The following is a 12,403-nucleotide window of genomic DNA, read 5'->3' as shown; positions in this document are numbered from 1 at the left end:
GCCAGCGCACAAATCCTAATGAGCATGCGGTGGAAAATAATAATAATAACAATAATAATAATAATAATAAACACACAAAATAGAACGTCAGACTTTCCACCTGCAACAAATGAGCCTGAATTAAATGCTGTTGTATTTATAACAGCAGGTGTATTATAAGTGTGTAAGCAAGAATAAGCACCTGGTTTTCACATTAAAATACTAATATACTGTACATGCATATGCTCATATTGCATGGCTGATACTGAATAACCAGTTTTCTTAAAATAGCAAAAGAGTTACTGAACACCACAGCAATGAACATGACATGGCTGCCAGTTGTAATACAATACACAGTTCACTGGGTTCAAAGCAGTCAGAAGCATTAACTGCCAGGAAATACGGAGATGGAACGATGGACGGATCAGTTTAGGTTTAGCTGGAGACAGAGAATGACGTTAGAGGACTTAAAGGACTTAAGTGTCCAGTGTGTGAGGCTGGACGCGTGTGCAGCGCGTGACGGCATCGGTCGGCGTCGCTCTGCTGCGTCCGTGTGACGTTTAAACGAGGCGAGCGCCTTTTCCACCCACACCTGCTCCTCAGAGCTGGAGTTTGGAGATCATAAAACGTATGTTTAAATTATTGGTTCTCAAAGTGCGGCCCCGGGGGCCAATGGCGGCCCGCAGAAACATTTCTGGCGGCCCTGCAATGAATTAAAGTTGATAGTTTTAATCCAGGAGCTACTAAGCTTGTTAAATGTTTATTGGACATTACTGGATACAGACTAATAAGTGTTCTGTAGAACTGTTCCTTTTTTTTCCTTTGGCGGCCCCTCAGTCCAACGTTGGGTCCCTAAATTGGCCCTCAGGTATCAAAACTTTGAGAACCCCTGGTTTAAATACTTTAAATAGTTCTCTGTACTCAATTAAACGTAATATATATAATATAATATAATATATTTCACAATAATTCTATTAAAATACAAGTGCTTTTACTTTAAAATCAAAACAGAACGTGCAGAATCTCCGGATCACACTAATTTCAGGTAAGGTACAGTACAGCGAGAAAATGTATGAGTTACTGCTTGATCTGCAAAAAGCCAATATGTTAGTTTGTGTGTGTGTGTGTGTGTGTGTGTGTGTGGCAGAGACGATGCAGGCGTTCCACCTTTCTCTGTGAACACAACAAACTCTGAAGTCACTCTCTAATGAGACTGCAACACATTCAATCACTGATGGAAATTAAAAATGCATATTTGTTAAGAATAAGAATGTGATTTAATATAAGATATATACTGTAAACTGTAGGTGTTCTCAGGTGGGCAAAGCCAGCAGAGCTTTTTATAAGTGAGATATGAATATTATGGTTGGTTGCATTTGCTAATGAGCACCTTAACATTATCAACATGTCAACAGCTGTTAGAGGAATAAACATCATGAGCTTATAGCTCATAATATTCATATTCATGTCTGTGTTTGTGCAGAAAACTTAAATGTTGATGTAACTTAAGCATTTTTTACATTTTTATTTCAATCCACCTCTCACATTTATTAATAATGTGAGTTTTAAAGTGGACCTAGACCAGAAGTTCCAATTAACGCTGTTTTTTTAGTGTGTATCTGCGTCATTACCTTGTTTATGAAGCCCTGAAGGTTCTAAACAAACAGTTCAGCCACTGCTGAGAACGCTGTGTTTTATTGTAATCTCAGGCTCAGCGAGATCTCTGAAAAAACCCGGTCCGGTTACGTAAACAGCGGTTCTCCTGAACAGCAGATCCTCCTGCTACGGGCACTATCCGGGCACATCCGGTTGCGTACATTGAACCGCAGAAGAAGAATAACGTCCGTTGTGGAGGTGTTTCACGAGCGACAGTGTCTTCTGACTCTGGGTCTGACTCTGGGTCAAAGGTCGTCAAAGGGACTGCGGCGGGGAGTCATGAAGAAGCTATTTTTAAACACTGTTAAAACAATGTTTTGATAATGAGGAGCAGTGCATCCACCGTTCCAGAGGGGGGAGCTGTGCTTCTGAGAGCGGATGTGCTGAATATGTCACTTCCGGGTACTGGCCAATCACAGGACTCTGTCTTCTGGGTGAGAGAGTTGAGTCTGAAATATCGCGGCTGGGAAACAGCGGGAAACATCGGCTCGTTTACAGCAACTAGGAGGTTTTTGAGCATAAAAACAAGTTAATGTATGTAAGTAGACCTCCATAACTAACATATATGTGCAACAGGACCACTCTATGTGAGCTTTAAGAGGATAGGGAATGTTGTTTTGTGTTCACAGTGTATCCCAGTTTCCTGCTCATTTCTGTTGTCAGAGAACAGGCATCAGGACTGTGTTGTGTTCCGTTTTACTCCACTGCTCTTGATTTGAAATTAAAGGAAAGAAACGAGGTCACAGCGGCCACTTTTAGCGTCTAGGGTGTTTGAGAGCGTCGGACCTTTGGGCGACGAGTATAAAATTAACATTTCCGCAACAGTTGGTGACGCGGCTCCATCAAACCGTCACGTTATTACAAACGCAGGCGAGAGCGAGACATTTTTTAATTCACCGTCGCCGTTTCAGCACCGATCTCATTTGCCGAAGTACTGATCCACAAAGTGCTCGCACGTTGTTTCTGTGTAATATACTGTACAAATATTACATCTATGTGAGGGTAAAATAGCACGACATGAGTTTAAATGGGAAGACACTGGGTTGTGAAGTGCATCACCTGACGAGCACACAGTGCAAATGCTTTCAGGGTGTGTCCAAATGCAATAAGCCAATGATCCAGGCAGTCAGAGCCATCTCCCATTCCTTTTAAAAGCAAAGTGCTCTTGTACCTCGCCGTGGATTGATATTGTAAAGTTGCAATTTCCAGGAGACAAGAGACGCTTCTTCTCTGCAGAGGAAATGGTTTCACTTAACGCACAAGGGAAGCATGTTGGGCTACAACAAGTTTACATTGTTATCGAGTTAATGCATTCTGCCTGACGGAGCTCAGATTTACAGAAGCACAACTCACTTCAGGACCAACACACGCACACACTCTGGGGGTTTTTCACCAACAGAATAAAAGACGACTGCTTTTCAAAATAACAGAGCTATTATGAATAAAAATTTCCTTTTGTTTCACCAACTCAATCAGGTGACTCACCAATTCCACATTTCCTTCTACGTTATATTATGAAAACAACAACCAAAATCTCTCTGTTTCTCATTACAACACAGACTCTTTTCCAAAAAAAGTCTCTGCTCCATCTATAAAACATACGACTCATTCATTTGCAGTGTAATAGCCGTGCAGGGGGAGGAGCTTAAAGTCCAGCGATATCACATGATATGAAATGATAGATTGATCTTAATCCTAATATTATGTTCCTCCACTGAGCGTTCAAGGTCTGCACAATAATGTAATAAACTCAGGAAGCCTTTTAGTGCTCTCTAGCATTATTGAAAATAGAAAGCCTCTTCTTTCTGTTTCTAAAAAGCCACTTGGCAAAAAAAGCATTAACATCTGAGCGTCCAAACATTTGGTTTAAAATAAATAACTAGGGATCATTTTGCTGTGAACATGACGTGAACTTTATGTTGCATTCATGTCTTAATTAGTATTCAATTAGGATTTATTAAATCCTTGAGATTGATATTTGAATAAATGCCATTTCCTGTATCCTGTCACCAGAGGTGGAAAGTAACGAAATACATTTACTCAAGTTTCACAGTATCGAATACTTTTTTTGTGTATTTTGTATTTTTTAAGTACAATTTAAAATCAGGATTTTGTATTTTACTTGAGTACATATTGACTCAAGTATTGTACTTAGTTACTTTATAAATCCTATCCGTTACTGAGTAAAAATAAAAATTCAGCACAATGAAGACGTACAGGAGGGAAAATATACAGCAGAACCAGACCAATGATGATGTGATTATCACCAGCACTGGAGCGTGAACATAGAGGGCGTGGCCAAAAGTGACGTCATATCCTGCGTCGCGCCGGGCATGAGCTCCAAAATAGTTTTGGATTTCTGACCTTGTCATATTTCTACTACCCTCACACCACACGCAAAGTAACTAGGTAACTTTTGCTTAAAGTACATTTCAAATGAACTACTTCTACTTGAGTACATTTTCAGATGACTACTTTAACTTCTACCTGAGTAATATTTCATCAAAGTATTGGTACTTTTACTTGAGTACAATATTTAAGTACTTTTTCCACCTCTGTCTGTCACTGTTCGCTGATACTCTGATACTTAAAAATGTCTGCGGCATTTCTAGGCTGGATATGTTGAACTCTGGTTACTGGTATGAAAACTGAAATATCTCTGAATCAAAACAAATGACAAAATTACAAGCGAAACAGGACGCTGTAAATCAGAATCAAACAGAGATCAGCAGTGATACGAAGCCCTACTTGTAGACTAGGGTTTATCTTATTCAAACTAGTAAAAAAAACACTTCCTGTCTTTCTAAAACGTTAATACTGCAGTGTCTTTCTTTCTGTTTTTGTACCTACAGCAGTGCAGACTTCAGCACTTCTTCTAACCATTGAACTCCTTAATCCAGGATGTAATGTACAGTTTTCTTAGGCTCTTTAATTTATAATAACATTTGGATTATGTTGCAAACAAGATACGATCAATTGTGGATTACACACGTGTCTCCTAAAAGAACCCATAACAGTTAAAAAGAGACATAAATAAAGAGTTAATAAACTTGTCGAACCTCTGCAAAGTAGAGTTTTTTTTTTGTTCTCAAGAGGTTAATGCACTGTCAACGGAAGCATGGCGAGATGTTATTTATGGTAATTACCTGCAAACTGTCTCTAATCGATGAGATTGCCCGGCTCGTTCTATCTGTCGCGCAATTATCTGCAGCAATTGGTTCACTGTTCAGAAATCAGCAGTGAGTTGAAAAGCAAAAGAACAACAAAAAAACAACAGACATGAAGACTTACTGTATTGACAGTTCCTCCCCATGTACTCCCCTGGACATTCACAGGAATAGTTGGCGACCATATCCTTGCAAATGCCCCCATTCTTGCATGGATCCCTCTCACACTCATTAATATCTGCAAGACAAAGAGAGAGAAGAAGCAATCGTTTATTTGAAACAGACTTTGGTAATTAGAAAGACCTCGTCCTCATTAGAATTCATTAGTCGCGGTGCATATATTGAATTTTCCCTGCGAGGCTCTGAAAAAGACACTGGATTCTTGGAAATAATAAAACCCGATAGCTGCAGCGCACACAGGTTCAAGTGTGAGGAACAATTAACCTGCAGGATTTTTCTTTCACAAATGAAAAGACCTCTCTTATTTGCCTCCAAAGAAGTGAAAAACCGCAGCCTCCGGGAATGATTTTTTTGCACGTCTTTTTGTGGATACTGGCCACTTTCCAGAAATGTTAACGCGATGTTGAATTAACACGAGCTCGAAAAGAAAATGAATGTCACTTATTATGAGGTTGCAGAACTACTTTGGCTGCTTAACACTCAATTGTCCCTGGAATGCATTTATACCTTTATGTCAAAGGCTACTACAGTGTTCGAGTGTGCAGGAAAAAAAAAATGCACCTAATTACACGAATCCTATAAAGCAGAAGCAAAAATCTTTAATACAAATTATTCATGAATCGGAGTGGCCTTTGAGGAGGGACTTTTTTGTGCTGATAAGGCGCTTTCTAAGGCTCCATAAGCAGAGGTGACTTTTTTTTGAACCTCTTTAGTCCTCACAGCACAGGAGGAAGCCTTAAAACAGCTTGCTTTGCATTTAGTGTATTTGATACGTTTCTACGACGACTCCACTCGTCTACGTCTGATACCAAACACTTCAAATAACACACACACTCCAAGTAAAAGCTGTCGTCTCGGCATTCAAACACAGACACGGAACAAATAATTTTGGTAATATGATAAACTGTCGTTGAGTTTATCCCCCCGACCACTGTGCGAAATACAGGGGGGTCTGGGGGGGGGGGGGTCTAAACAAGGGCTGCGCGATTAATTGAATTTTATTCATGATTTTGATTTTGGCTTCTCACGATCATAAAAACATTATAATCGAAGAAATACGATTAATGCGTCGCATGGTCGCGGCGTGTATGTAAATTCCTATGCTCGAAAAACACCTTGAATGCACCCGTGTTACGTGCAGCTGCAGCAAGCGAGTGACGTGTGTGTAAAAAAAAAAAGTTTAATTTTTTTTTTTTTTTTTTAAATATAATTTATGAATATAAAAATATATTAAAAAAACATTGTTAACAACATTTAACATTTTTTTCCATATATTTTGGAAACTCGAGATCTCGACTTCCCAAAAAATGAAATTTTTTCTTTTCAAATTCTTCTTGGAAAGCCGAGATCTCGAGTTTCAACTCGATTTCAATATCAGTCAAAAATAATTGTGACTAATATTTTTTGCCATAATGGTCCAGCCCGAGTTTAAACAGTGTCATTGAACGACATGTTTTTTTTCCTAAAGAGCTTTGTAATTTCACCTTTACATATATGATCTACATACATAATACACTTTGCATGCTTTCTTATCCTTTATAACCAGACAAAATGTAAATTATTTTATTTGTGATTTTGTATTTTTAATGTTTTAATGAATTGCTTTCCAAATGGTGCTGTGGAAAAGACCCACACACAAGCCCACATCTGACAGGGAAAATAGCCAATACTGCAGCGTGGCACCTGGGCTGGTGAAACAGTATTGCGCAACAAATGAGATGGGACCCCCCCCCGATTATTAATGAGTATTTTGCACACTGCCCCCGACCCCACTCATCACACCAATTTGCAGGCTGTTGCGTTGTAGGTGCAGCTAAATGAAAGGAGGAGGCAAGAGCGAGAGGACAAACTGTGAACTTTGGAATTATTTTAATGCATTTCTAATGATTTCCAAAGTTGCCGTCGGCTACAGGGAGACTTTTAATCCTATAAAACGTAGCGTAGAGTCGCCTGTGACTCACAGGTATATTTTGGCTCCATGAATATGTAACGAGGGTTGAGATTTAAAGAGCTTAAGAAAGTGAAACATGATTAAAGTAAAGTCTGTTATGGTGCTTCATTGCCTTGCGCTTTAGTTTTATCTATTAACATCTCTGAAAGCCGCTAAGGCAAATTAGTAACATCTCAGAAATGTGTGAATTCAGTGAATCTCTGGTGATTCAGAGAAACACAGTCATGGTCGTGGGATAACGGTCACTGAGGCACCGTGACAGTGAAGCAGGAACGCTTTTAAACTGCAAAAACGCCTAAAAATAACATGAAAAGACAGAGAGATAAAAGAGGGATAGAGGAAGAGGACAAATGCAGCCAATCAGGCAAATTCTGTTGACTTTTTCTGTGAATGCTGTCGTATTATTTGAATGTTTTTCCATCGCACACAGACGGCTCGTGATCGTCTGCTCTTTTTTTTTCACTTTGTTGCCCGAGACATTTTCAACGCCATTTAATACAAAGCCATTAAATACAAAGCCATTAAATCCCCAAATATTATGCAGTCGGTGCCACAAACTTCTTTCTGTGTAGAATTACATCAGTATTATATCAGCATGTGTCTTCTGTCCTTTGGGCATCAGAAGACAGATTTTGCCTCATGGAGACTCAGCGTATATGTGACTGGTGATGAGAGAACATGCAAATGCAATTCCATTCCATTCCATTGATTACAGGTGCATATTTATGTTATTTATAATATGACATTTTATATATATATATATATACATACATATATATATATATATATATGACGGTCGGGGTATTTCAAGACATTTAACCCTTTAACACCTACACTCTAAAAAAGAAAACCTAACATTTCAAGGCAACTTCCTGCAATCAATTTCCTGAGTTTACAGCCCAACAAAAGATCTCGAGTTATCAAAAAAGTTCCATCAACAAATATTATTTTGTTAGACAAACTTGTAAGTTAGAGTTGTGCCAACTCAAAATTCAAAATTTTATTTTTTAATACATTTTTCTGAACAAGATTAGTTAGCCAAACTGTTTGAAAAAAGAATTTTGTCTCACAAAATAATATTATTTGATGACACTTCTTTAAAAACTCAAGATCTTTTGTTGGGCTGTAAACTCAAAAATTGATTGCATCAAGTTGCCTTGAAATGTTGAGTTTTCTCTTTTAGTTTTTTACAGTGTTAGCCTCAGTTTTAACCATAAAAGTGCCAGAAAATGTCCTGTGACTTAAATGTGTTTGAATAACTTTCAATATCTGGCAGTTATTGACAATTTACTGCACGATAAAATAGTATATAAACAATTTAAAATTAAGAAAAAACAAAGTTTTATTGAGAAAAAATCACTGTTGATGTACATGAACAAAATGGAAACTTATGCACAGGCGCTTTTGGAACTATCTCCTCTCTGGTGACAAAGACACTGATTTGCCGGCTTCTTGCAACAGCGCAAAGGAAATTACCGTAATAACCACACGTTGGCTTTGACGTGCAACTTCTAAACTTTAAGAAAGAATTAAAAAAAAATTCCGATAGCACAAACTGTTGTGGAATTACGGTAATGCAAAATGCACTTTTTCTTGGAAAGCCGAGATCTTGAGTTTAAAAAAAAAATATTTTTTTCAATAAAAAAAAAGTTCATATTTTTTTTGGAAACTCTCGACTTTGAAACTCGAGATTTAAAAAAAAAAAAAAATCTGTCATTTTTCCGTAATCCGTAATTTCTGTCTGTTCTTTTAAATTATTTAAAGTTGAGTTTTGGTGGTTCAATAAATACTCAAGTTTTGAAATCAATGAATATCGTGTCTATTAATCATGATTTCAAAATCAGTCAAAAATAATTGTGACTAATATTTTTGCCATAATCGTCCAGCCCTTTTTTTCCGATAGCACAAACTGTTGCGGAATTACGGTAATGCAAAGTGCACTTTCGTCGTCTACCTCAGTAACTTATGAACCATAAAACATTTTCGTATTTCTGGAGCAGAACAACCTTATTAATCAAATTTAATGTTATAATTGAAGCAAGAAATCCATTCCCCCTCTCAAAACCTATGCCCTTTCAGAATGAAGAGAGAGAAAGTCTGTCCACCTTCTAAAGAAGAACATTAACAAGCTCCATTTAAACATGTGGACATGTGACACAGGAGACGTTTTCTGTGGCTTCAAACTAAAGGTTAGCAGAGAGTCAGAGGGTCATCAAACATCTTTAATGGTCTCCACTGCAACTGTGCCTTAACAAGCTATAGTAGAAGCTGAGATAATTACAGGAACAAGCGGCCGACAAGAAAACTATAGAGAAAACAACCTCATTAACGCAAAGTAAAGAAACAAGCACTTAAATAATAATAAAGAAAAATGCATGAGAGTTTTGAGAGGCTTCTGTAATCAAGAGGGGATTTTTAAAAAACACTTACTGTGTTGTTTGACGGTCTGTGCAATTCTCTTAAGAACCATTAATGCTGAAAAATGACAACTGTGGGCTGCACTATTAAAGTTTGTTTTAATGGCTGTGAAACTACTGCTGTACCAACACGAGCAGGTAAGAAAGAAGAAGTGGAACTGATGAGTTATAATGTATATATATAAAGAAATGATTAAGAATATAACTTAACTTGGATATATAACGTGTTATAAATTTAAAAGAAGCCGCAGAAACCATTAAAGTTATTAACGACTCCATTCCAATGCGAGCTTCTTAAAGATATTATGAATTTCTTCTAACGTTGATGTGATGCCATTCATTTTTGTAATTGCCACGGAATCTAGAGCAATTTAAAAAAAGAAGAAGAAAAAAAAAGATTAAATTGCAGCCTGCAATTTGCTGATTGATCTGTTTCAAACTGCGATTTTCAATTTAGAAAAAAACAAAACAATAATACATAAATTGATTGTTCAGCCCCACGGAGCAATAATGCCTCTTCTTAATTCTTTAAACCCTTGAGTTGGTTTTTCCGCTGCTCTGTTTCCAGCAGCACTTTCAAACGCGGCGTTGAGCCTGTAATGGGTAAGACATTCAAAAAGCCTGCAGCGAAACATGCTACAGCGAGAAGGGAAACACAGCCAGCTCATCTGGCAATTTCCCTCCCTTTTTACGAGAGGCTATTAGCCCCTGGGACATCAGTGCAGGGGAAAGTGGGACTTTAAAGTGTTGTGTTGCCAGTGAATCAGGAGGGAGAAAGCAGATTACTTCTGGGAATGCTGTTAATCAGGAGAATCACGGAGGAGAGAGAAGCTGAACAAACGATGGAGAGAAATAAAGAGGAGAAGAAGGATGAGTTTGGCCAGTGGACTTTTTACAGGAATACATTCAAGGTGTTTCACCCTCACTCCTAACGCTCCAAAACCGCCAACTAATTCTGCATTTAAATAAGTCTTAAACGCGCTAAAATATTGGTTCTCAAAGTGCGGCCCGGGGGCCAATGGTGGCCCGCAGAAACATTTCTGGCGGCCCCGTAATGAATTACAGTTGATAGTTTTAATCCAGGAGCTACTAAGCTTGTTAAATGTTTATTGGACATTACTGGATACAGACCAATAAGTGTAAACAAAAATACTGGGTATTTACCTGGTTTCTATATGGTGAAATTTAGTGTATTATTGGGTTATAAACTGGTAATAAGCAGGTAGCTACAGCCCCCAATTACTAGCTATTTACCCAGTAAATATATGGTAACAGAAATGTGTTACTTGGTATTAACCTGTAATTAGAAGGTAAGAACAATGGCCAAAATACTGGGTAATTACCCAGTAAATGATAAAGCTTTATTATATTAATGCTAAAATTACATTATATTAACGCTTATATTGCTTAACGCTAAACTGTAGAACTGCAATCTGGTCATTAAAATGATTACAAATGAGATTTATTTCTGGTTTTTTTTCCTCTGGCGACCCTCACTCCAACGTTGGGTTCCAAAATTGGCCCTCAGGTATCAAAACTTTGAGAACCCCTGCGCTAAAACAACGTTTCTCATCGGCTCAGTTTAACGAGGATGGCGCTAAGCTTTGGTTGTGACTGTTTAACAAGCGCATTTCAACCCAGTCTAGAGACGATAAAACGACCAAGTGTACAGTTCAGTGCAGTCCAACAACACAATAACGCGACTTAAGTGACGCTCGTAATGGTTCGCAGTCCAGAACAACATGGGATGAGATGAGACTGATTACAATGTCAATTTACACAGCACACACTCAGTGGTGAAACGTGAGCTATCAACATTTATACACTATGTAGTGATAGTAAATGACATAAATTAATAAAAATGGATGCAATTGGAACAGAAAACAGTAGTTAAAGGTGCCATATGTAAGAATGTGGCCAAAAACAGTTAAAACACAGAGGTCTTTTAGGTTTAGTTTTCTGACGTAACTGGCAACCCGTGGTTGCTCAGCAGCTGAGACTCTACTGACCGCAATGATTGGTAGACGGCGGTAGGTGGCGCCACATGACGCCAAAACATGATTTCAAAACATAAACATGATTTGCAGTCTGCAAAATATTTTTTTTTAATGCAAATATTTTGTCTGTACTGTTGTTGTTGGTGAGTTCAGTTTGTTATATGAACATTATTCCTGAGTCTCTGTGACATATTAGGAGGATTTTATGATTTATTACATAATGCACCTTTAAGTCTCTTCATCCACATTTCTGGTCCAGTTATTTATACACACAGTAAATGGAAAATGCTCTGTGTCCAGAACAAACAACAGGAACAAGGAAACTCAAAAATGATGTAAATTTGAAATAAGGAAATGCTATAATTTTAGAGTTTTTATTGACAGTGTTTAATACAAACATAGAAATAGTGCACAAATTACATATTTGGCCCTTTATTGTATGACATTTTAGAGAAAGCAGAGTTTCCCTTGCTGTCAGATTACCTTTAATTTATGTCATTGGAGATCTAATGTCTGCAATTTGAGTAAAAAATCTGCTATTCTTGTTAATTGGCCATTTATTCCTGTACATTTCTGCCCGTGTGCAGCAGCAGCAGCAGCAGCAGCAGCAGCAGCAGCAGCAGCAGCAGCAGCAGCAGCAGCAGCAGCAGCAGGATTCCAAAAACAGAGACTTTAAACTTGTCACTGGAAGTATTCGCTGCACTAAGACTCTCTCACCCCCCAAAAATACATCCCTTCAGTCCGGCCACACTCTAATCACGCCCTCATCGCTCCACTGGAACTTCTCGCCCCTTGGTTTTGCTCCTTTATTGCTCTCCAAAATGTGTCTCAGTTGGACAATAATGAGAGCAATGAATGGTGCTGTGTGTCAGGAGCTGATACTCAGGGTGAGCACTAAATTGGCTGTGCTGTGTCCAGGGAACTGGAACAAGGTCTGCACAGGGAGGAGGGTGATGGGGGGGGGGGTCACCTGTGCCCTCCACACCGGGCTACACTGACCTCTACACACACACACACACACACACAGAACAATGACTGCTTTCCACTTCGCTCACT

At 38.4% G+C, this 12,403-nt stretch overlaps 1 protein-coding gene across 2 annotated transcripts in view; it reads right to left on the bottom strand.

The window, feature by feature from the left end:
* edil3a (EGF-like repeats and discoidin I-like domains 3a) overlaps window positions 1-12,403 on the bottom strand; it is a 163,799-nt gene that overhangs the window by 71,365 nt on the left and 80,031 nt on the right. For both annotated transcript variants that reach the window (XM_083904122.1, XM_083904123.1), the window contains one exon: window positions 4,927-5,040. In XM_083904122.1, the coding sequence (XP_083760248.1) occupies window positions 4,927-5,040 (114 nt within the window). The remainder of the gene's footprint in view (window positions 1-4,926; window positions 5,041-12,403) is intronic.

The sequence above is a fragment of the Microchirus variegatus genome (genome assembly GCF_963457635.1).
Source record: "Microchirus variegatus genome assembly, chromosome: 17".
Classification (NCBI taxonomy): domain Eukaryota; kingdom Metazoa; phylum Chordata; class Actinopteri; order Pleuronectiformes; family Soleidae; genus Microchirus; species Microchirus variegatus.
The sequence above is the reverse complement of the archived record's forward strand: the minus strand, read 5'-3'. Positions and strand labels throughout refer to the sequence as shown.